The following is a 26,618-nucleotide window of genomic DNA, read 5'->3' as shown; positions in this document are numbered from 1 at the left end:
AGCGACGGTACGATGACAATGTTGTAATCGTACTGTCGCCTAGTGGATGTGCGGCTTAACACAATAAACAAGGAAGGGTTTAGGTGAATTTATGTCTTGAGAACCATGACCCCCAGAGGTCTGAACATAGATAACAATGTAGCATATGGGAAAGATTTCTGGACTGCACAACCTGACTATATATATATGATGGGAGGTGCTACCTGATGAGACTAATTGCAAGCACAGAAACAGACAAATCTCAGGTGCACAACTCCAAATTATTAATAATATATATAAATGCAATACATTTTGCAATCAATTGAGGTTTTTAGCATAATCATGGCCAAGGCTATGGGCCTACCCACCATTTATATATATTATTAATAATTTGGAGTTGTGCACCTGAGATTTGTCTGTTTCTGTGCCATAGATAACAATGTGCAACTCCTCATTTACAAGTCCGTAGTAAATTACCTGAGCAATTGATATGTTATCCCTTAGACCAGAGGTTCCCAAACTCCGCCATTACAATCCACGTTTTAAGGATATCCATGCTTGAGCACAGGTGACTTAATTAGTACCTCAGTCAATTTGATTAAACCATCTGGACTGAAGCATGGACATCCTAAAACTCTGGGCCTAATTCAGACCCGCTGAGCGCTCGCAAGCGGGTCGATGGTGCCCTAATGCGCATGCGCACGACGGAGGGAGCTCCGTCGTGCGCATGCGCGAGACACGCATAGCGACAGCCCGGGGCTGGCTGGCAACTTTCAGCCTGGGGGGCAAACACAAGCAAGTGGCCCAGTAAATGCAATTTTAACAATGGGTGTGACAATAATGTTGGGGGTGTGGTTTACGTAAAATCAGGTCAATTTAAGGCTGTTTATTGTGGTGGGATGATTTTTAAAAAAAGAAAAAGGCTTATAGGGGTATTCAATATGGGAGCGATAAGTCCGTTTTTGCGTTAATATCGGAGGTATGACGTCATTATCGCAGGTTTTAGTTTTACACCGTATTCAATATCAGACACTTTTCGCAGTTTTGAAAAGTCTGTGATAAAAAACGGGGATAACTTTTCACCATTGAATAGGTGTCGAAAAAAAGTGCAGAATTGGGGTTTAGGGGTGTAGGCTTAAAAAAAATAGCCTGCACCCCTGGGAATGACATTTAAAAAAGAACTGTCAAAAAAAGTTTACAAAAAAAATAGGGACACCCCAAAAAATGTATTTAATAATTGGGGTGAAAAAAAAAAAATGGGAAAAAAAATGATTAACAATAGGGAAATAGGTTCAGGGCTATTCTGCAAGTATGCGGCAGGTGTTTTGTAGAATAGAATTATAGCGGCAGGTGCACAAATGCAGAATTTTTAAAAACTTTCTTTAGGGACTTAAAAATATGCTAGTACCCATTTTCATGTACCCCAAATTTGATGGGACCACTTAAAAAAACGAAAAAAAATAACCTAAGTGCTCTTCTGCATCACTTCTTCAATGTCCGGAAAAAAGCACCTGCTGCGGCTATTTAAAGCCCCGACTTTCAATTAAAGGCTAAAACGGGGGTACCCATAGTGATCCCCCATGTTTTTACAACTTTAGGGGGATCTTACAATTTTTTTAAGGACAAATTCGTAACTTTACGCAAATCCAACTTCGGAGGTTCCCGTTTTCGTTAATTTTATATTGAATACGGGGATAAGCGGGAGCGTACCCGATACTTTAACGCAGGTAAAAACTCCAATATGAAATGTTAACTTCGACAGTGAAGTTAACGTTTCATATTGAATACCCCTATTAGACTGTGCTAAGGTCACAGTAGATATAGGGGCCTCTTCATGGTGAGGTGTTATTCAACTACTGTCCGCCTGTGTTTAGCCGCCGGTCCGCTCTCGCCTCTCACTGACAATTACAAAATGAGCAGCAGCTTGTGTGTGTAGCATCTAATAATTCCTGTCCTGCCGGATTCTTGCCCAAAGCATTCAGCCTGCTCCATATCCTTCAGGTAAATTCATGTGCTCTGGTGTCTCGCAGTCATAGGGGAAAGCTGTACGTATGTGTGCTTTGCGTGGATTGGGCTGCTGGAGACATGGGGCCTGATTCAGAGATGGACGCTAATGCGTACGCAGCCGTGCTTCCCCACGCTCGCAGCTGTGAAAATATGCTGTTAGCAAACATCACCCGAGCATAAAGACGCCCACTGATGCGTTCCTAAATTAAACAGTTGCGTGGTAACAGTTATCTCTCTCTCTATATATATATAGATATATATGTGTATATATATATATATATATATATATATATATATGTGTGTGTGTGTGTGTGTGTTTGTATGTATATATATATATATATATATATATACACACACATATATATACACTCCACCTTCCACTTACCTGGTATGAGTGGAGAAGACAGGAAGCAGGCTCTCCACTCTGTGAAACTCATCTCTGCCCTCAGGCCCTCTGACTCTCACTTCCATGGGTGCCATAAAATTTAGTTTTTCAGCTCCTCTTCCCACTCTATAAGCCACGCCCCATTTTCCCGTTCTCCAGCCTCTTGCGTTTCTGGGCAGAGAAACCTGGCTCCCTATTGGTCAAAGGCGGCCATCTTTTTGTAGTCTTCTATGGGGGCAGCCATTTTCTTTTAGTCCCTGTACTTCAGTCGGATCTCTCTCCAGCTGCGCAGTGGCTGGAGAGCAGAAGAGGCATCCTCTGCCTGTCGCAGCCTGGCGGCCCTAGAACACTGGATTGTACCGGCCGGGGGGGCAGATGGCACCCTGCCCCCCGGCCCAGTCCGCCCCTGGCGACAGCCAAGCTGTCGCTATGGGTCTCTCACCAAAGGGGGCGTGCTGTCGATGGTGACTGATAGCACGCCCCCTTTGGTGGGCATGCCGGGGGCGTTGCTGCCCAGACGGAGGCGTTCCCATGGGAACGCCTTCGGTCTGGGGCCGGCCCCACTGACATCACTAGTGATGTCAGTGGGAGTGCTTTTGACTCTGATAGAGCCAAAAGCACTCCTGGGCTTGCGGCAGCGAGACCCTACCGCAGTGTCTCGTCACAAGCCCGATGGTCACGATGGTCTTGACCATCGCGACAATCTTTTTGGCCGCTCGCATGAGCTGTGGGTGGTCACCCACAGCTATGCGAGCGGCCAGGAGGCCGCTGCATTTTTAGGTAGGAGGGCCATGATTCAGAGCGAGCGCTCTGGTCAGAGCGTCCGGCTCTGAATCAGGCCCTCTGTCTTAAGGCCCTCATACACAATCCGACAGATTGCCGGATCCTGCAATGGGAACGGAAATGCCGACCCGCGGGTCTGAGATGGCTACTGGTGGCCATCGATGTTCCGCGATCCGTCTGAGGATTGGTGAAATTCTCCTTGTTAAATTTCACCGATTTGCAAATCACAATCATATTTTGATTGTGATCGGCAAATCAGTGAAATACAACATGTTAATTTCACCGATATAGAGAAATTAATATAAGATTGTGTATGATAACGATGACTAAACCACTGGAGGCAATAAGTGGCAATTGAATTAAAAAAATAAACAAACAGCTGTTTATCATTGTGCGCAACAAACTGCCACTCTCTGTGTCTTACCTTATAAACTCCATTACATGTGAATGCATAAATTAGCCATTGCGATTACATACATAGCATGAGAGCCCTCTGCATGTCAGGAGAGCTGCAGTGTTTGTGGCTGATCAGACCTGCCGCAAGGGCAAGATGGCTGCTTAATGGGCGCCATCGTACGCATATGAATAGGCAGTGGTGGGTGTCCTTATGTTCGGGTAAGCTTTGGAACTATTAACATATTTTTGCAGCTGCGTGCAAAGTCGCAGCGGCGATCGCATTAGGGTCCATCTCTGAATTAGGCCCAGAGTGTGTGCATTAAGGTGCTGTTGCGATTGGGTCAGAAGGTATCAGAAATGTGGTAGAAAAGTGACGGGCGTTCCTTGGCAGTGACTGTGTGGTGGTAGTAGTGCACGCAAAAATGGTCCTGCTTAGTGGACATATTATGGGAGTACAAAATAGTGGGCTTGATTCAGACCCGGTCGCAAGTGCTGAGCGCTCGCAACCGGGTCGATGGTGGCCCACAGTGTATGCGCACGACGGAACCGGCTCCGTCGTGCGCATGCGCGAGACCTGGCTAGCGACGGCCACTCCGTCGCTCCAGGTCTCGCACCAAAGGGGGCGAGCTGTCGATGTTGAGTGACAGCTCTCTCCGTTTGGTGGGCGGGCCGGGGGGGTGGCTTCCCAATCACAAGTAATGTCAGTGGAGAGCTTCCGGCTCTGTTAGCTCTCGCCAAGAGGCCGCTCCAAAATAAAAAAAAGCCCGACCCTGATTCAGAGCGAGCGGCTCTGAATCAGACCCAGTGGTTGCTCATATTAGCTCATAACAGGTACTTGTAAAGAGCTGTTGGCCTCATTTTCAAGGCATGCAGCGGCCACATCTTCCGAAACAGCTTCACCGACCCCAGCAGAACAAAAACACCGGCCATCCTGCATATCCTGAGCATTACTGAGACAGCTGATGTTGTTGCAGATGATCCGATAGCTGCGTCCTCGGACACAACTGCCGATCACAGAAGCCAGAAGGAGGCATCTATTTACAAGGTGGGTGTCCAGGTATTTGCCAGAAGTGCCAGATGGCCAACCCAGCTCTGGGGGGGGCTATCTCCCTAGTGACACTGATGTCACACACTAGTTACCCTGATGTCATAGACTGATCAGATTGGGGTTATGTTCCTAGGCCCTCATTCAGAGCCGCTCTCTAGCGGCCGTACGCTCGTTCCGAGCGATGTTTGCACATCTGCGCATGCGTACGGTTTTTAGTACGCATGCGCGAACCAGTCAGTGCGGCCGAAAATCGTTTGTACGCTATATAGCGAGTGCCTGCTATTTTGAGTGACAGAATGAGGCGTATGTGGGTGGTAACAGGGGAAGGTGCTTGTAAACGGGGAGTGGAGATCAGAACGCAGGCGTGCTTAAAGGTCAAAACGGGCGTTTTAAGGGAGTGCATAATTAATACAGCAGCGTCATTGACCACGTCACTTGGTTTTTTTTAACTCAGAACTGCTCGCAAAATAGCGGTTGAAAAAACCAACCACAAGAATAGCAAGCAGTTCATACGCTGTACGATGTACTCGATTAATCTAATAAATAGCGGACATGACGTATGGTGCGAGCGGCCAGGGGGCGTTTTTAACAAATAAAAGAGCGTATGTTTTGCTCGCTCGTTCAGACTTAGAGGTGTGAACAGACTGCAATTTGCGAACGGATCATTTGAATAGCCACCCCTTGTTTTTGAACGAACGACCGCAAATAGCGAACGGCTCTGAATCAGGCCCCTAGTGTCCCTGATATCACAGAATGAGCACAGTGTTTTTTTTTTTCCCAAATAATTTTTATTTAAACACTGCACATATTCACAATCAAAGATTTCAAAAACAACAGTACATTGTGGGGCCTATTCATCATCACTTAATTTATACAAAAGCAAGTGAAAAATAAAATTTTCACCTAATTTTGTATAATATAAGTGTCAGCCCCATTCATCAATCATGTAACGCAGGAGATATCACAGATATCTCCTGGTTACAATTCTTCCCCGATAATTTCCACAGTCCCCATACTATGGTATGGGGATGTGGAAATTGTGGAATTCATCAAGTTCCGAAAAAGCATTTTTTTTGGAATTTGACAGTGATGCTATTCGCCACTCTGAGGTGGCGTTCAGCATCCGATACAGCAGAGGGATCTGAAAAGATCTCTCCCTGCTGTGCTCTCTCACCTGCCTGATGCTCCTTCCCGGCTCTCAGAGCAGTCCTTCTGTGAGCCGGGGCCAGGAGAGGGCACAGCAGCGGCGGCGGTTATTCTACAGGGGCAGCTGGTATGACGGGGGGCCGGCTGTCTCCGGCAACAGCTTAGGCAAGTAGGTCCCCCGCACAGCAGTGGCGGCGGCGGGGCCCTACTCGGTCAACGGGGGTGCACAGGATCCGGCGGCTGCGGCGAGGGACCTACAGTGGTTGCGGCAGGGGACAAGGATCTAGCAGGTCTCAGCAGGGGGGGGGAATGCACAGTCTCCGGCGGCCACCACAGAAAGAGACTGTATCTGGCAGCTCTCAGCGGTGGGGAGGCTCCGGGAGACACGGGAGTAGCCGGCAGCTTTACAAGATGCCAGCAAGGTTAGTTGAAGGAAGGGGTTAAGTCTCTCTTCGCTGCCTGTCTTCAAGCTGCGCATGCGCAGCTTGAAGACAGGCAGTGAAAACTGAAGAGGGACAAGAGAAAAGTCTCTCACTTCTGAAAAACTGCTTCGCTGAAACAGCAGTTTTTCGGAAGTGATAATTTAGGGCAGGAGGCATGATGAATGCCTCCTAAACTGCGTTTGAACTCGCAGCGAGTTCAAACTATAATTATCACATGTGATAATTATGTTTTGATGAATAGGTCCCTGTGTATGATAACATTCGGTACATAATACATTTCTATGATATTTTCAATGTAATCATATATTTTCAATATCAAATATTAACTAAAAAAAATAAAAAGACCAAATTAAAAAATATAATAAATAAATGAAAAACTTCCTCTCGCCCCCCAAACCCCCCTCCCCTCCCGCCCCCACCCGGAAGCAACAAGGCTCTTCTCGCTTTCAATTTGTTCAGGGACCAATAGCAGTGATATCATTGGAGGGTTGTTTTCAATGGTCCGAAGTGTGGGTCTCATTCAGACCCGCTTGCGAGCGCTGTACGCTCGCAAGCGGGTCGATGTTACCCAAATGTGCATGCGCACGACGGAGGCGCCTCCGTCGTGCGCATGCGCGAGACCCGAATAACGACGGAGTAGCCGTCGTTATGGGTCTCGCACCAAAGGGGGCGTGCTGTTGATGTTGAGTGACAGCACGCCCCCTTTGGTGGGTGTGCCGGGGCGTGGCTGCCCAGACGGAGGCGTTCCCATGGGAACGCCTACCGTCTGGGTCCGGCCCCACTGACATCACTAGTGATGTCAGTGGGAGTGATTTTGGCTCTGATAGAGCCAAAATCACTCCAGGGCTTGCGGTCAACGAGACCCTACCGCAAGGGTCTCGTCGCAAGCCCGAAGGTCTTGACCATCGCGACCATCATCATGGATGCTCGCATATGCTGTCGGTGGTAACCCACAGCTATGCGAGCGTCCAAAAGACCGGGTCGCAAGAAAAAAAACACGGCCTGATTCAGAGCGGGCGCTCGTTCAGAGCGTCCGGCTCTGAATCAGGCCCTGTATACCATGTGGTATCCTTCACACTAGCACAGTGGTTTTATATCCCTAGTGATTCTGATGTTACAGGCTAAGCACAGTGAACACTGGGCCTGATTCAGAGCCGGACGCTATTTGCGCTCGCTCGTTCAGAAAAAGGGGCTGGCTATTTAAATTGAGCGCTCGCTCTTTGCGGTCTGTTGACGCCTCTATGTCTGAGCGAGCGAACGAAACATGCGCTCGCTATTTTGTAATGACGCCCCTTGGCCGCTCGCATCATACGTCATCTCCGCTATTTATTAGATTAATCGAGTACATCGAAAGGCGTATGAACTGCTCGCTATTCTTGTGGTAGCATTTTCCTACCGCAATCATGCGAGCAGTTCAGGCTAAAAGACAACCAAGTGACGTGGTCGATGACGCTGCTTTGTTAATTATGCACACCCTTAAAACACCCGTTTTGACCGTTTGGCACGCCTGCGTTCGGATCTCCACTCTCCATTTTCAAGCACCTTCCCCTGTTACCACCCAGAAACGCCTCGTCCTGTCACTCAAATTAGCAGGCATTCGCTATTTTGCGAGCTCACGATTTCCGACCGCACTGACTGGTTGGCGCATGCGCATTACAACCCATACGCATGCGCAGATGTGCGAACATCGCTCGGAGCGAACGAGCGGGGCGCTTACGAGCGGCTCTGAATCAGGCCCACTATCTCTCTAGAGTTGCTGATGTTGCAGACTGAGCAAAGTGAGGATTGTCTCCCTAGTGACACCTAGAGGACTAGCTATTAGATATCACACCAATAGCTATTATCTTGGCATTTGGTAGGCAATTAAGAAATAGTATGTACAGTATATATGAAAATATTTATTAGTATGGGTACTTTAAAACATATGTAATATGGTGTACAAGCACCGCTGCTATAGACCATTTGTCAGTTGTTATCCTGATACTATAACTGCTACATGGACTAGGAAAAAAGGGGGAGTTAAACTGTGCTGGTGCTTTTACCAATTAGTATATAATCAAATAGAGCAAATTGGAGATACCCATAAATATACAAAAATATATCATGCTTGGTCTCAATAAATAGACTTCTCTTAACCCAGTGTTTCCCAAACTGTGCGCCGTGACACCCTGGGGTGCCTCGGGACACTTGCTGTGGTGTCTCAGGTTGGTGGACCAGCACCAAATCATATTATTTTATTTATGGTCAATGTAATGTATATATGTGGACAAACAGAAGCACAAACCTGTCCACCACCACATAACTGAACAGATGACAGGTCAGCACAATTTACTCCACTTTACTACATTTTTTTATGAATTTCTCAACAACAAACTTTTGGTTTAGGGGTGCCATGAAAACAATGCCGATACTCTAGGGCACCGTGATTCAAAAAGTTTGGGAACCACTGTCTTAACCAATTAGATTTATTTAGACAATGGTATAATCTGCTTCCACATGCAAAAGTAAATAAACCTAAAAACATTACATAGTATGCAGATTGATACTTTAAGTAGACTGTATTTATTTATATATTATCAGTTAATTTGGAGTTGTGCACTTGTATTTCTTCTTTGTGTATTTATCAATGGTCTCCACAGGTAGCGCCTCCAATTATTATATATATATATATATATATATATATATATATATATATATATGTGTGTGTGTGTGTGTGTGTGCAGGGTGTGCAGTCTGAGGCCCATTTATTATTATTATTATTATCCTTTATTTATATGGCGCCACAAGTGTTCCGCAGCGCCTTACATAGTACATAGAACATAGAACTAATAGGTGAACAAGAAACAAGTAACATACAGTACATTACAGTACAGGACAAGGACACAACTTATATACATTGCTGAAATAGTGATTAAAGCACTCACAATAAGCTGCCGGGAATTGGCGGTCCCGTGTTAGGTGCCCTAATGGGGAGTAGAGAGTAGAAGAAAATGTAAAGAGAAGCACATGAAGGAAGAGGTCCCTGCTCGTGAGAGCTTACATTCTAAGGGGAGGGGCAGACAGACAGGCGTGACACAGAAGGGGAAGATGGGAAGGAAAGAGCATGAGGTGGGTTAGGATGAGTGCTGGAAGGCCTTGATGAAGTAGTGGGTCTTGAGAGCCCATTTGAAGATTTGTAGAGAGGTGGAGAGTCTGATGGGGAGAGGGAGAGCATTCCAAAGGTAGGGAGCAGCACGGGCAAAATCTCGGATGCGGGAGTGGGAGGAAGTAATCAGTTGGCAAGAGAGGCGGCATGCATTAGTTGAGCGAAGAGGGCGGGCGGGAGTGTGAAGGGAGAGAAGGTCAGAAATGTATGCGGGAGAGGATTTGGTGAGGGCTTTGTAGGCGAATGTAAGAACCTTGAATTGGCATCTGAAGGGGAAGGGGAGCCAGTGTAGGGCTTGAAGGAGAGGGGAAGCAGATGTAGAACATCTGGAGAGGAAGATGAGCCGAGCAGCAGCATTAAGAACCGATTGTAGTGGAGAGAGGTGAGAGACTGGGAGGCCAGCTAGGAGAAGGTTACAGTAGTCCAATCTGGATATGACCAGTGAGTGGATGAGGGTTTTAGTGGCATCCTGGGTGAGGAAGGGTCTAATCCTGGAGATATTTTTTAGGTGAAAACGGCAGGACTGCGAGAGGTGCTGAATGTGCGGTTTAAACGAGAGGGAGGAGTCTAGGATAACTCCAAGACAGCGCATTTTGGGGCTAGAGGAGATAGTTGTGAAATTGTGGAAAGTGATGTAGTGGAAGAGGGTGGGAAGATGATCAGCTCAGTCTTAGACATGTTAAGTTTAAGAAAGCGCTGGGACATCCACAAAGAGACAGCAGAGAGACAGTTGGAGATACGGTTAAGGAGCTCAGGGGTGAGCTCAGGGGTGGAAAGGTAAATTTGAGTATCATCTGCATAGAGATGATATTGGAGGTCAAAGGAGTTAATGAGTTCACCCAAAGAGGATGTATATAGGGAGAAAAGGAGAGGTCCAAGAACAGAACCTTGGGGAACTCCTACCTGTAGTGGAAGTGGAGGGGAAGAGGAGTCATGAGAGGACACAGTGAAGGAACGATCAGAGAGGTAGGAGGAAAGCCAGGAGAGGGCAGTGTCACGTAGACCGAGAGACTAAAGGATTTGCAGGAGGAGAGGGTGGTCTACAGTGTCAAATGCAGCAGAGAGGTCAAGGAGAATGAGCAGAGAGTAGTGGCCCTTGGATTTGGCAGCAAGGAGGTCGTTGCTGACTTTCGTGAGGGCAGTTTCAGTGGAGTGGAGAGATCGGAAGCCAGATTGAAATGAGTCAAGGAGGCAGTGGGAAGAAAGAAAGGTGGTAAGGCGGTTGTAGACAATATACGCTCAAGGAGTTTGGAAGCAAAAGGGAGAAGAGAGATGGGTCGATAGTTGGAAAGTATGTTAGGATCAAGGGTAGGTTTTTTTAAGAATGGGGGAGACAAGAGCATGTTTGAATGCAGAAGGGACAGTGCCAGATGATAGGGAGAGATTAAGGAGGTGAGCCAGATGGGAACAGGCAGAAGGAGACAGGTGGGAGAGGAGACGGGAAGGGATAGGGTCAAGAGTGGAGGTGGAAGGGGGGGAGGACCGGATGAGGGCCATGACTTCCTCTCCAGAAGCAGGGGAGAAGGATGTCAGAGTTGGTGAGACAGAAGGGGAGGGGTGGTAAGGGCAAGGAGGGGGAGGAGTGCTGAGGGTCTGATGGGATATGATGTCCTCACGTATGGAGTCAATTTTAGATGTAAAGTAGGTGGCAAAGTCGAGGGCAGAGAGCGAGGAGGGAAGGCAAGGAGGGGAAGGGCAGAGTAGGGAGTTGAAAGTGGCAAAAAGACACCGGGGGTTTGAGGACTGGGAGGAGATGAGGTTCTTGAAATATGTTTGTTTGGAGAGAGACAAGGCAGCACTGTAGGAAGAGAGAATAAATTTGAAATGGAGGAAGTCAGCCTTAGAGCGTGACTTTCTCCACTGACGCTCTGCAATTCTTGAACACTTTTGTAGGTATCTGGTGCATTTGGAATGCCAGGGTTGTGGTGTGGATCTGCGAGGGTGAGTGGTTATTGCTGGAGCAACAGAATCAAGAGCAGAAGTAAGGGAGGAATTGTACAGGGAAGTAGCTTGTTCAGGACAGGAGAGAGAAATGATAGGGGAGAGAAGAGAGTCCAGCAGGGAGGAAAAGGCAACAGTGTCAATAGCCTCAATATTACGCTTAGTAATTGTAGCTTTAGGAGTTAGAGGAGGGGAAGGAGAGAGGGATAGGTTAAAAGAGAGAAGGTGATGGTCAGAGAGGGGGAATGGGCAATTGGAGTAATCAGAAATATCACAACGGTGCGTAAAGACCAATCAGTGCATTGCTTTGCACACCTGGAAGCTTGAGACACTTTCCACTCAGACTAGCACCCCTACCACATTGGTTTAGAGCATGGAGTCTGGCATTGTAATATGCACACCAGTCAGAGGCACAATATAGGTAAGTCCTGAAAATATTTAGACTGTGTAGTGCAGCTTTGGTTCATTTATGGGGCGTGGGTCCCCCTGGATTTTTGGTTGATCTGCTTTAGGGCACCGCAATCAGGGCCGTAGCTAGGGTAGTGCGGCCGGTGCCATCGCACAGGGCACCACAGGTCAGGGGGCGCTGTTTGAGCCTGTCAATTTTCTGTTTATTATCATTCTCACTTGTAGCTTCCTCTTATTTCATCCCCACCATCACCTTGCCTCTCCTATCTCTTTCCTGGCCCTTACCCATGAAGCCATTCCCCTTTTTTGGGTGCATTATGTCCCTTTGAAAAATGAAGGGGGCGCCAATGCTCTTTCTGGCACAGGGCACCAAAAAGTCTAGCTACGGCTCTGACCGCAATTATAACACAATTTTCCTTTACAACACATTTTAACGCTTCACTGTCTGTTTTTTATATATGTATTTCACTTTTTTATTCCTTATATGCAGCTGCGGCTGCTATTAACTATTTCCTTTACACTTCACATTTCCTATTAGAGCGGTGCCTTGGGGTGGCTTAGCTGGGCTAGTTTGGGGGTGTTCTGCGTTTTGGATTTGAACCCTAGTATGTTAGGGACCTACCCTACAGGGGTTACCCGGATGTGGTTGGTAGGCCCATAACCTTGGCCAAGATTATGCCAAAAAACCCTATTTACTGCAAAATGTATTTATTTATATATAATCAGTTAATTTGGAGTTGTGCACTTGTATTTCTTCTTTGTGTATATATCAATGGTCTCCAAAGGTACCACCTCCAAATATATATATATATATATATATATATATATATATAAAATCCGCGGGTGGCACTCCCAGTAAGAGAGATGATGTAGCAGGTGCCCTCCTTTCAGAAAGACAACAAAGTTGTCTCCCCATGTAGAATCCCAATAGGCGGCACTCCATGCAAATATGAAAAAACAAACTGGATTGTGATCAAATCACCACCGACGTTTCGGGGTCCTTTATTGCCCCATTTTCAAGGTAAACCATACATATTTATACTCACACACCACCTCGTGTAGTTTCGCGCCCTCAGGGGCTCCAGGTCCGGGTCGCCATGTGATGATCTCACACCGCACGACCATCATGTGAGCGTTTCAGCCAGACGCATCAGTGCCGGAAGGATGGGAGCCGCTCATAACCGGCGTCCCCATTACCAGGGAAACCCGTGAAATAGTGAAACTATAAATAAAAATACAAAAATTACATCAAGCACATATCATTTAAATATATATATCGTAGCACACATAGATAATAACCATGCCAGTGCTATAGATAAGAAACATATTAATAGAATCACAGAAACACCAAGGGTAAGGTGTCAGCCCTATTGGCATCTTACAATAGATAAATACGACATTATCATAAAAAATACAATCACAGAGAAGCAAACAAGCATAATGCAATTAACAATATAGCCTAATGCCAGCAAAACCTACTAACGTCAGAAAAATTTATACTAGACAGTTTATAATACGCAAATATTACAAATATTACAAATGCATAATATGGATCATGAAACAGGCCAAGAATATACATATAGCAGAGAGAGTCATAATTACAAGAAAAGATGACTACTACACTGATTCAAAGAAAACAATGAAGCCCAAGATGCTCATTGAGACCTCTCGGTGCTAGAGCATCCAGTCTGAAAATCCAGCGTGAGCAACATCCGAGCCCTATCCCCACCACATAGAGGTTTAGGTACGTGGTCAATGATCATATAACGTAACATCGTAACGTAACACCCAAAATATAATAAGTCAACAGTTCATGTGGAACTGTTCACATGAACTGTTGACTTATTATATTGTGGGTGTTTTTCCCTTGGTGCGAGACTTCTGGGTCATCATCGTATCTCCTCTACTACAAGATTGAATTACTAAAAAGAATAGACTGAGATCATTTACAGACTATAAATCATTATTAGCGCCCCTTCCTATATATTTGGTGTGTTTTTTCTAATCCTTCTAACAGGGGATTTTGTGAAGGGAGCAGCTTGTGAACCTATTAAGTACTGGTATTTATCTTCTATATATTTTATATTTGAAGCGCAAGTTGAAGGCATTGTCTTTGTGTGATATATATATATATATATATATATATATATATATATGTTCAGGGTGTGCAGTCTGAGGCCCATTTTCTATGTAGACTGTATCAAGTCAACTGATACTTGCAATAAATATATAAATAAAACATGTCCACTGAGAAATCCACAATGCAGAATAAAAATAGTAGTATTAGTGTGCTCACCACCAGATTTAAATAAGGAGACTCAGGGCCTGATTCAGACCTGATCGCTAAAAAGCGTTCGATCGTAGCTGGCCAATTTTCGCATTCTGCGTATGCATCGCAGTGCTCGTGCACGAACCAGTGCGAAAGATCGGGAAGCATTCGCTTGCCGAGCATAGACAGCCCAGCAGAGTGAGTGACAGGAGAAGCCGGTTGTGGGTGGTGACAAGGGCAGGCCACTGGAAACGGGGGAGTGGAGGTGCGAACGCAGGCATGCCTAAGCGACTTAACATCGTTTCAGAGGCGAGCATAATTAACAGGCAGCGTCAATGTACACGTCACCTGGTTGAATTTTACACTGAAGTGCTCGCAGTGCTTGCGGTAGGGTATAGTAAACCTCAAGCGCTGCGTTCGCTTCCGATGGTTGCATACAGTTCCTGGAGATAACGTGCGCAAGTGGGCGTCTTAAGACAGGTTGGTGGGCGTCTACATACACAAAGCGATCGCACACCAAGACATAGTGGGCGTGCTTATGCCTTGCCGTGCGATCGCCTGCCTTGCTGGGTGTGTGCCGAATTTGCATATGCTGGGAACGAGCGGACGTATCTAGTGAGCGGGTCTGAATTGAGCCCTCAGTTCTAAGTTTTGGATTATTGTCCTCTGTACACGAGGTACGCTTTATCCAAATGTACAACAGGTTTTAATAGTACCTGCAACAGGGGATGTTGCAGTTTGTCAGCTGTTGATTGTACTTAACTTGCATAAGCGGGTGTTCGCAGCTGATGTCTCCTCTGTTAGCTTGCTATATGGTAGACGTTATATGGAGTCTTCTAACACTGCCCACTTGCCGCGGCTGGCAGCCTCGCCACTTGCTGGCTCTCCGGCTCAGCTCTCTTTTTGTGGTTGGCGTTCCAGCTCGGTGCTTCTTTATTCCACCTGCTTTACTCACAGTTCCACGCCCAGTTCCACTCCCCCTTTTTTCCTAGTCCCTAGTGACACCTGATGTTGCGTGGTGGGGGCTATTTCCTTAGTGATGCTTATGTCACAAACTGATCAGTGTGGGTGTTACCTCCCCAGTGACCCTAATGGCACAGACTGAGCACAGTTGTTTCATCTTGTTGGAAATAAGGTATTGCACTCACCGGCTTAGTTAGCTGTATAGAACCCTGCTCCGCTCCATCAACAACCAGTGCATGTATCAGTGAGTACAGCTGTACCTACTATATTTCAATAAACCAACACTACTGGTTAAGTAATTGGGCTGTTCATAGTTTGAGTCATCCACTGGTGTATGTCTATATAACTCTGCAATATCAACACCTGGCATTATTTGTCTTAAAATATTTCTCTACATTTGCGAGGATGCCATGCTAGTACATGTCATGCTAATGCCATGTTCCTGTTTTGTAACTAACTACCCAATAGTTTTGTGCACAGATGTTGAATTAAACCCATTTACGGCTACACTTGTCCTAAACAATTATTCATTCCCTTACAGACTGTCAGTAAATTCAGTAAAGTTGGGAAACCTGCTTCTGTTGCTCACACTGCACTGCTGCTTTCTGTGAGGTCCACTCCCACGGCAGCAGCTCACATTTCAGTCATATTAATGACACTGTCCACTCCACTGCTCAGTAGTGGAGAGCAGGCTGAGCAGTGTCCGCAATGTAGATGTAACTGGCTCCACTTACCTAATGGGTGATCTGATACCAGTGGCGTAACTAGGGTATTTGGAGCCCAGGGCAAGATGAAAAATGGACCCCCCGCTATGTGCGAAAAGTGGGAGTGGTCACATTCCACAAGGGGCGTGGCCACTGAAAATGGGGGCGTGTCAACATGACACACACCCGTTTCTCGTCACTCTGGGAACATTCCTTATGCACCTTAATGCCCACAGTAGTAGGGAATCGGTATGGGTTCGATTCCCGGCAGCGCCTGCCCGACAGATGAGCAGAGCCCGGCAGCGGAAGCCCGACAGCGCTGGAAATCCCGATCGTTCCTAAGGTAAGTATAAACTAACCTAACCTAACCCTCCTTAGGGGTGCCTAACCCTAACCTCCCCCTCAAGTGCCTAACCCTAATCCCCCCTCTAAGTGCCTAACCCCCCCTTCCCCGCTGCCTAAACCTAAGTCCCCCGGGGGGGTGCCTAACCCTAAGTCCCCCCCGGGGGTGCCTAACCCTAACCCTCCCTCTCCCTAGCCTAACCCTCCCAGGGGGGTGCCTAACCCTAAGTCCCCCCCGGGTGCCCTAAACCTAACCTTCCCCCCCCCCGCGGCTGCCGCTCGCAGCGCCCGGCATCCCTTTGATCGGGATGCCGGACGCTGGTCTCCCAGCGTCGGGGAAATGTCAGGCGTCTACATCTTGACGCCCAGCATTTCACCCTCGCCGGGATATGACAGTTGGGAAGCCGGGTGCCGGTATTAAGGCAGCCGGTTTCCCGATTGTATACCAGTAGTAGTGCCCCTCTTGCACTGCCCACTGTAGTAGTGCCCCTTATGCAATGTCCCCAGTAGCAGTGCCCCTTATACAGTGCCCCCAGTAGTGGTCCCTCTTATGCAGGCCCCCAGTAGTGCCCCTTATACAGTGCCCTTAGTAGTGATCCCCCTGTGCAGTGCCCCAGTAGTGGTCCACCCTATTCAGGGGTCCCAGTAGTGATACAGTGCCCCCGGCCAGTAGTGCCCCTTACATAACACACACACACACAGACATACATGCATACACAAAACACTTACCTAAATCCCCACTCCTGCCGTGCCCGCTCCTCTGTCCTCCCGCTCGGTACTATGGGAGAGCCATCATGACGTCTTTCCCATCACCCATTGCAGGAGCCGGAAGGTGGAGCTCATGAATGAGCTCCAGCCCTATGCAGTGCCCCCAGTAGTGGTACAGTGCCCCCAGCCAGTAGTGCCCCTTACATACATAACACACAGACATACACACACAAAACACTTACCTGAATCCCCGCTCCTGCCATAAACGCCGCTGTCCACTCCTCCGTCCTCTCGCTTAGTACTATGGGAGAGACGTCATGACGTCTCTCTCCCATCACACACTGCGGGAGCCGGAAGGCGAAGCTCATGAATGAGCTGCAGCCTGGCACCAGCCGTGGGTGCAGCAGGGAATGAGAGTCTGGCTGACTCTCATTGGCTGCTGAAACACACAACGCCGCCGGGTAGTATGAGTGTACTACCCAGCATCGGTGGCGATGTGTGTGTTACTGTGTAGTGTGGACCACACTCACTGCAGTCCGCACCACACTGACTTTACCAGACCTGGACCGTGGCCGGCGCCTAGACCCCTGTGCCTGGATATGCCACTGTCTGATACACACCTGAATCACCCAGTAGTTTTGCAACTGCTGACCGGGCTGGCCCATCAGACCATTACCCAGGGGGGATTAAGGGCTGCCCATTAGCACAATATTATTGGGTGCCCGATACCCTCTCTCCCCACCAGGCTTCTCGCAAGACTCCTCCCCCACCAGCTACCTTTTTTTTTTTTATCCACTACTGGGTTTGTAGCATGGGCTAAGAACTTCGTCTTCTAGGCTTGCGATATGCACATGGAAATGCTCCGGAGACTCCCCCTGATACGAACCTGATCTTCCCGGAATTCTGGAGTGTAGATGCTTCTGCTCCTGAGACTCCCCAATGCACCATGGAGGGGATGTAGAGGGGTATTCAATATGAAACGTAAACTTCGCTGTCGAAGTTTACGTTTCATATCGGAGATTTTACCTGCGTTAAAGTATCGGGCGCGCCCGCTTATCCCCGTATTCAATATGAAATTAACGAAAACGGGAGCCTGCGAAGTTGGATTTGCGTACAGTTACGAATTTTTCCTTAAAAAACTTGTAGGACCCCCCTAAAGTTGTAAAAACATGGGGGATCACTATGGGTACCCCCGTTTTAGCCTTTAAATGAAAGTCGGGGATTTAAATAGCCGCAGCAGGTGTTATTTCCCGACATTGAAGAAGTGTTGCAGAAGAGCACTTAGGTTATTTTTTTCGTTTTTTTTAAGTGGTCCCATCAATTTTGTGGTACATGAAAATGGGTACTAGCATATTTTTAAATCCCTAAAGTAAGTTTTTAAAAATTCTGCAATTGTGCACCTGCCGCTATAAATCTATTCTAGAAAACATCTGCCGCATACTTGCAGAATAGCCCTGAACCTATTTCCCTATTGTTAAACAATTTTTTCCCTTTTTTTTTTTTTCACCCCAATTTTTAAAATAATTTTTTTGGGTGTCCCTATTTTTTTTAAAAACTTTTTTTTGACACCGTTATCTTTTAAATGTCATTCCCATGGGTGCAGGCTATTTTTTTTAAGCCTGCACCCCTAAACCCCAATTCTGCACTTTTTTTTCGCCACCTATTGGTGGTGAAAAGTTATCCCCGTTTTTTTTCAAAAACTTTTCGAACCTGTGATTAGTCTTTGAAATTGAATACAGTGTAAAAGCAAAACCTGCGATAATGACGTCATAGGTGCGATATTAACGCAAAAACAATGTTTTCGCTCCCATATTGAATACCCCTAGTAGTCTTTGTTCTGTATCCATACAGCTGTGGTTCAATTGGAGCACTGAAGAGCTCTGATGCAGGGGGACTGCTGTGCCGCCCCTAGCCAGTGGCACCCCATGGCACATGCCTCATGTGCCTAGTGGAAAATCCAGCACTGCATCAGCCCATCTGACCTTTGCCAGAGGTGCCAGATGGCCAGTCCATCCCTGTTCCCTACAGTGCACAATAAATAGCTTAATTGTAAACTGGCAACTCTTCAGGGGACATCATATTGTAAAGAAATGCACTAATGCATCTATTAAGACAAGTGGCTCAAACACTGCCTCCCACATGATCGTCAGCTGAGCACACTGATTTCCTGACATACTCTGTGCTGGTGTGCATTCTCATGATCTGACTGACTGTAGTAGGGACATCCTGGGTGAGTAGAAGGTACTCTGACTCTAGTTTAATGCACTCTACAAAATGACGTCTCAGTAGTACACAATCCCAACTGAATTTACCAGCAGTAATATTCTTGTCATCTGGTTTCATTTTTAAAGTAATCTGTGATGAATTTATATTAAAATGTTTTTAGTTCTAACGAATTAGTTAAATAATTAAGAAGCTCATATTATTGATTTTTGAAAACGGGTGGGGTAAGCAGACACATGATAAATATGGGACATACAGTATTCATAGAGGCTTATTATTATTTGGAGGTTGCAGATGATGCTTGGAACCTGCAGTGAGCAGTCCAGTGTGGGCGGAGCGATAGCAAGCAATATCAGACAGGAGGGCGGGGCTGCCGCTCGCACAGATAGGTGCTATGGGCGAGGTTACCATATGCCACGCCCACCTAATTAGGCACTTCTCTAGGAATTGATTCCGCCCAGTTCCTGGTTCGGGTCTCGCTCAAAAAACCGGTGACTCGGTGGGATCGATGTCCGTGACCATGAATGGAGAGTTGCCGGCATCAGTCAACACCCGCAAAATCATTGGGACACCCGGATCTATTTACGACTTGACTTGCAAGGTGTTGTATACATACATGTGCGTACGTGCTAGTGGTACCGTGTGACAGATATAAAAACAACAGCCCTAGCTGCTGTGTAGTGTGAACGATCCGGTCCTGAGCTGCACTGCACTGTGTGTAAATGGTGACTGTATTACTGCACTGTGTCTATATGGTGACTGTTACTGCACTGTGTCTATATGGTGACTGTATTAGTGCACTGTCAGTGTTATACAGAATACAGCAGTCACAGTGTAACTCTGCTCTGAGCAATTCATGTTACAGCGCTCCCGGTCTCCCGCCAGTCAGCGAGCGGTATATGAATATTATCCCCACCGGCTGATGTCAGGCGGTACATAAGGGGTTACATGACGCCGCCCGGACTCCTCTCTGACGGATGCTGCGGTCCGGGCACTGCTTATCGTAACACGTGACTGCTGCGCTGCTGTAACACGTCCGTGTACTCCCCATCTGTGACATCCCCGGCCACCCTCTCTGCTGGTGTGTAACATCATGTCCACCCGTGACATCCCTGACTGCTGGTGTGTAACATGTCCACCTGTGACATCTCTTACTGACTTCTGGTTTGTAACATGTTCACTTCTGACATCCCTTACTGACCACTAGTGTGTAACACATGTCCACCTGTGACATCCCTTACTGACCACTAGTGTGTAACACATGTCCACCTGTGACATCCCTTACATAGACAGAAACTGCACCTGCCATGGGGCTGGTACAGGTTTCCATGGTGCGACTGATGGCGCATCTAAAGATGCACCAAGCGTTATTTCAGTGTCTACGGACACTGCCGGTGGGCTCCTTAGTCATTGCACATTCAAATGCACAGACTTGCACCAGAGAAGGACTTTGTAGCGGCATTTGACTGAAAACACAGACGCGACTGCAGTCAAAGACAAGACCGCGTCTGTGTCCAACTCAAAATTGTCCCCATTATTGGAAAGCAATGAATTTGTACATCAGGGTCGCATTCTCAAACAACATGTATATACACCTGTTTCATGATTTTGCAGCTGTTTATTGTCGTTTTTTTTTTAACAATTCTCTTTTTGATATTTTATTCTAACATATACACAGCAATAAAAAACGTACCTCAGATCATCATTATTTTATTTATTAGATCAGTGCTTCTCAAATCCAGTCCTTGTGACAAACTAACAGTGCACGTTTTCCAGATCTCCTCACAGAATCGCAAGTGGAATAATTAGAACCACCTGTGGATCTTTTAAAATGTGTTAGCCAGCAAGGAATAGACTGTGCACCAACTAGGACATATGGAAAACATGCACTCTTAAGCAGGGCATCCACTATATAATTTTCTGTCAGATATCTGGCTGGTTGGAATGAAAACCTGGTAATGTATGGGAGCAAATGATAGTCGCTCAGATGGTTTTAAACACTGAAAAAAGGACAAAAAAATTGTTCAAATTGGTTAAATTTGTGTGTTTTTACCAATTTGTCTGAACAACCATTTTTGTCTGTTTTCCAGTGTTTGTGAGCAAATGGACGATTGTCATTTGCTTCCATACATTACCAGGTTTTCATTTCAACCAGCCAGATTAGACAGATATCTGACAGAAAATTGTATAGTGTGTGCCCCGAGGACTGGATGTAAGAGGCACTGTATTAGACCAGAGGTTCTCAATCTCTGTCCTCAGGACCCCAAACAGTGCATGTTTTCTAGGTCTTCTCACAGAACCACAAGTGAAGTAATTAGATCTTTTAAAATGTGTCCGTGAATAATGAACCTGCCAGAAGACCTGGAAAACGTGAACCGTGTGGGGACTGAGTTTGAGGTGTTCTAGTCTAATACAGTGGTTCTCAAAGAAAATCATAGAAGTACAAAAGTATGTAGTTGATGCCGGTAATGAGAGACTGAATAATTTTTCTCTCCTCCGATCTATTGTGTCTGGTACAGAACGGTGAAAATCGTAAAAGCTGTCTAAAGAGTAGCATTCCCGCTAGGCTGTGTTAGCTCTATTTCTAAAGGGCAGAAATCACCCTGCCCTCCTTAGTGGTGCCCTGCTAAAACAGCCTGCTGGTGCCGTTCCCACCCGCAGTGTCCAGCGGTTGTGGAAAACTGCGGTGTAGCGGCCACCGCTGGTGAAGGGATGCCGGGTGCATGTGCCCAGCATCTATTCACACTGACAGCAGTGCTTGGAGCCAGCCAAGCATGTCCGTAAGTATCGGGTACGCCCCCAAGAGTGACGAAAAGGGGGACGTGTCTAAAAGACACGCCCCTTGGCCGTGCCCCCTTTTAGGGCTCGCGTTCAGCGCCCCGCAGATGTGCTCTTTCTCTAGGTCCGCCACCCTGCCTGGCTCTGGACCTAGCGTGAACACTAAAGGGTTATAAATTTATCTGACCAAACCAGGGCAACCACATCTGTCTAAAGCTAAAGTTGAGAGGTCTGCCGAATGTATTTCTATAGACTACCTGAAGCAAAAAAAGCTTAATCCTGTGCATTTCCACCAAATCTGAATTGGTTTGCCTCTTGATGGCATTACAAACACTGTGGGTGTAAGGACTGGTGAGCATGTTTAATAAGGAAGTGCACCGATATGCGTATGCAAGTCATTTTGTAACTTTTTTTATTTTTTTTATTTAAACTTTATTTTATTGTAATGAGGGACACAAAAAAGGAAAGGAAGGGCAGGAGGATTTGACAACAATATTTAAATAAAAGCATTGAAGACTAGCGACAATGTAGTACAAACACAAACCAGCTCTTAAGGTGGGTACACACAGTACGTTGTGTACCCGCTGATGCGACCCACAATCCCAGGGCTGACATATCGGGCGATCCGGTGCCCGACTGCCCTACATGCCGGCCCCTGACGCATAGCGCTGCATGGGATCATCAGCTGCAATGCCTGATATTTCTGCATGTTCAAAAGATCAGACGAAGCGACTGACGACCCCACAGAAGCGTGCAATGCACGATATAGTGCATACACATGGAACGATATTGCTGATAAATCATTTCGATACATCGGATCGTTGGCAATATTCTTCCGTGTGTAGGGGCCTTTACTCTAGAGTCAACTGTGGGATCTAGTGAAATCCAAACCAGAAAAAAAGCGTCAGGAGAGATTACATTTTAAGATCAGATGTCCTTAAGATGCAATTAATGAGACTAAGGGGCCTATGTATCAAGCTGTTTTTTACACAAATTATGCAGAAACTGCAATTTCTGCATAATTTTATATATTGTTATGTACTAATAGCACAATGCAGGAGAGTTCACAGAAATCTCTGGCAAAGTGCTAATTAGCACTCAGATCGCAGTCCCCATTATTATCAATGGGGACTATGATCTGACCCCATTGGGGCATATTCAGTTGGGGGCGAGAAAAGCAAAAATCCCGCACCTGTGAGGTTTTTCCTGCAGATACGGGATTTTTGCTATTCAATTAGGTGCTCGTTTTTTACTATTTTGAGTACCCAGAGGCTTTTTTTTTTTTCTTTGCGCACCTCCAGAGCACGACCAATTTTTCCTAAAATCCACAATTTTAGGAAAAAGGTCAGGAAATGCTCTGGGACCCCGGCGGCACCCCTCCTAATGACTAATTAAGCAATTGGAAGTTTACAATTAGCTTAATTAGTCTGTAATACTCCCCTTACAAAGTGCTGTCTTTTGCATCTAGTGTTGGGACCCGGTTTCAGTGTATGTAATACCCCTTTTACACCAGAGCAAAAAACTGGGTTATTACTGGATCTACCTGGGTCACGGCTCAGTGTAAAAGGTTACCTGAAAAATAACTGATCAAGTGACCTGTCAATACAACCCAGGTTGCTACCAAGGTCGGACCCAGGATGGACCTGGGTAATAGTGCAGTGCAAACTGGGTCATCTAAAATGAACTGATTGGTGGTTGTGGAGCAGTCACCTCCCACTTTTTATGACCTCACAAGTTTAGCAGGGCAGACCCAGGTTCAGTGTGAACAGGGCTGACCTGAGAATAACCCAGATTGATGGTGCTGTGTAAACGGTGTATGACCTGGGTTGGAGCCATGTCTGAAAACCCAGATCGGACCCGGGCTTTTTGGTGGAAAAGAGGTACAAGTCTGTATGAGTGTTGTGTGTGCCCCCCCCCCCCCCAGTGTCAGTGCGTTCCCTGTAATGGGCGCTGGAAGAACTAAATCTCCCTGCAGCCTCCGGGACTCCCAGAAGTCACCTCCCCAGTGAGAAGATGGAGGGGAGGCCACTGGGAGCATGGAGACCCCCGGCCAGGTAAGTGAAGAATTATTTAATTTTTTTATGCGGCGCTGGGTTTTCAGAGCTGATAACCCCGCAACAACTTTTTTTTAATTGGATACCGTGGGTATCGGGAGCGTGCTAACCCATGGTAATCCTTAATTGGGCGTGAGGTCTTTTCCTTGCTAAACCTCGCCCCCAATTGAATATGGCCCTATGTACGGAGTTTATTCCTGGTAGTTTACACCATCTTCAGATGGTGTAAACTACTGTAAGCCTAAGGAGGCTCCAGGTGCAGGAGACAGATCTTTCAATCTCTCACAGCCTCCGGCCAGCTCCGGAAACTGACACTGTGCACATGGGCAATGTCAACTTCCCCTGGAGAAGTCTTTCACTTCTGTGAAATACTTATTCAATTTGCTGGGGATATAACTCGCAGGGACAGCGGTTACCGCAACTGCTGTACCTGCGAGTTCCCCTTTGTACATAGTGGGTATACTTTCAATAAAGATGAAAATATCCCTGGCGAGATTTAACCAACTTATCTGAGCAACTGTTTTCATCTGTTTTACGGCATTTGGAAGCAGTTGATTGTTTGCTCACATACATTACCAGATTTTTATTCCAACCAGCCAATTAAGTTGGATGGTTGAAAAGATAATATTTTAAATGTGTGGCAAGCTTTAAAGTGAGGTCAGGAAGTAATCAATTATCAGTGTGCAAGGAGACCATTCTGCATGCAATTTGACAGGGCAGCCAAGAATGACACTGGAGACCAGTGTCCGCCCGGCTGCTCCTTGGAACTATGGGAAAGACAAAACTGGGTGGGGGTTTGGTACCGCACAGAACCATATATTATTACGGCATTAATTTACAGCACAGTCTGCACAGGAACCCACAATGGATCAAGCCACCAACCAGGCGAAACGGCCGTCCTTCCGCACCATAGGAGGTCCAGTCAGTGCACGGACCAGACCCCCGCACGGTGACCCTGATACGTATGTACACTTGCTGTCTGGCCGCCGCTTCAGTTCAGCCTATTACACTCCGCATGAACGGAGATACAGCAGTCTGATCTCTTATAGTATAATTTGGAGACCTGTCTGCCCCATGGCTCATGCTTTCTTGCAGGCATCTGATTACACATCTGATCTCATTTATGATCTGACTATTGTGGCAGCACAGTGGATGTACTGCTGTAAACTCCCCAGTTTTTATTTGGGGTAGATTTGATGTTATTTCACATGGTTATTTTTTCATTACACACATGAGGACGTGATTTATGTCCAGCTTTCTTTCCCCCATCATTCAGGGGAATAGATTTGAATAACCTATTTGGCTCTTTTTTTACTATCGCTGTGTGATTATTTTGAGACACACTTGTATCCATTGTAAATATAGCAAAAAACACTGTTTATATTACTTGGCAACAATGTATGCTATCTATTAAATGTTCCAGGGGAATACAGATTAGTACAATCCCTATATGAGGACTTGATTGGCGCCAGGTCTCTGCCCTGGTGACTTAGGGGAAAGGACACTAGCAATACATTTCGCTTTCTTTTTTCATTATGACTCTGTGTGTTGTGACCATGTGATGACTTGCTCAATGTACATCCGTACTTCATGTTAATAATACAAATTATGCTATGTTTTGTTTGGTTAAAATGTATGGTGTCTGCTAAGTGCTCTAGGTGAATATAAATTAGCACCATCCCTACCGAAACATATGGGATTTGCATACCCATGTACAATCATATGAATACTATATAAATGCCGTTTACATGTGATATGATTATCCCCAGGCACTATTAGACTGACATTACTTATACCTGCATTTAGATCATCTGTTTATATGGCTATATGAATATGATATACATACTTTAGAAGGGATGCCGGGCACTGGTCTCCCGGCTGGGAAATGTCAGGCGTCTACATCTAGTCGCGCCCGGCATTTCATCCTCGCTGGGATATGACAGTCGGGAAGCCGGCTGTCCGTATTAAGGCAGCCGGCTTCCCGATTGTATACCACTTTAGAAGGTAACATAACCAATTTATTCATTAATCAAAGTATGCTGGTGCAATAATTTGTTTGGAATTTATTTCCACTGTTTAATCAATGCGGACTTCTCATACTGAGTTAGTCCTACAAATGCCTTTAACTATATTACACCAGGACCCACAATCTCCTGTTTATATAGTCCTACAACCATACCTTACTGAATATGCCCAATCTCGTCTGGTCTTGGAAGCTATACAGTATTGGGCCTGATTAGTACTTGGATGGGAGACCACCAGGGAATATTGGGTGTTGTAAGTAATATTTAGGAGCAGAACGAGACTAAGTGTATAATAGCAGGGACATAAGTGATTACATTTGAGTTTGGTTTATGTTGATTTCAGGATCACCACGGGTACAAAACTCCTGTATGATGTGAATAAATCTAGAATTTATAGGAGCATAATTACCCAGAATTATTTTGAATATTTATTTTGCCGTATCCATTTATTCTATTAAAATGAGGAGATCCGCAGCTTTTTAATTACTAATGAAGGTTAAATTTTATTAAATTTGATTTAAGAGTGCCCCAACAACTAGCCCTTCTTGGCTTTGTTTTTTTTGTACAAACTATGGGAAAGACGTCATGACTTATCTCCCATAGTGCCCGGGCCGTGGGGAGAGCCGGAAGCTGGAGTTCAGGAGAGAACTCCAGCCTACAGCTACCGCGGCACTGCAGGGAAGGAGCCGGGTGCCCGCTGCTAATAAAATCTCAGCGGGTGTCCAGCTTGGAGCCTCCCCGCAGTGCAGAGCTGGAGGACACTGGCGGCAGGTGCAGTGGCACGTGCACCTCCAGCCCCCCCCCCCCCCCCTAGTTGCGGACCTGATCATATAGAGAAATTTTATAATCAATTTCTTCTGCACACGACTGCG

The 26,618-nt window shown here is 46.3% G+C and overlaps 1 protein-coding gene and 1 pseudogene across 8 annotated transcripts in view; both read left to right on the top strand.

Annotated features, from left to right (window-relative positions):
- Positions 1–26,618, top strand: part of RAB37 (RAB37, member RAS oncogene family) — a 100,604-nt gene that overhangs the window by 29,553 nt on the left and 44,433 nt on the right. Inside the window, exons 1-2 of one of the 8 annotated variants that reach the window (XM_088482606.1) lie at positions 18,881–18,897; positions 19,335–19,491. The exons of 2 other annotated variants lie outside the window; for them this stretch is intronic. In XM_088482606.1, the coding sequence (XP_088338732.1) occupies positions 19,399–19,491 (93 nt within the window). In that variant the 5' untranslated portion in view covers positions 18,881–18,897; positions 19,335–19,398. Of the gene's footprint in view, positions 1–18,816; positions 18,909–19,316; positions 19,509–19,939; positions 19,972–26,618 lie in introns of those variants that run through there. 5 more of the 8 variants (XM_088482609.1, XM_088482611.1, XM_088482605.1 and 2 more) reach the window with 5 other exon arrangements.
- On the top strand, positions 25,888–26,006 carry LOC148511854 (5S ribosomal RNA; annotated as a pseudogene).

This window comes from Taudactylus pleione, unplaced genomic scaffold, assembly GCF_031769625.1.
Source record: "Taudactylus pleione unplaced genomic scaffold, aTauple2 ptg000290l, whole genome shotgun sequence".
NCBI lineage: Eukaryota > Metazoa > Chordata > Amphibia > Anura > Myobatrachidae > Taudactylus > Taudactylus pleione.
This window is presented reverse-complemented; position numbering and strand designations above follow the sequence as displayed.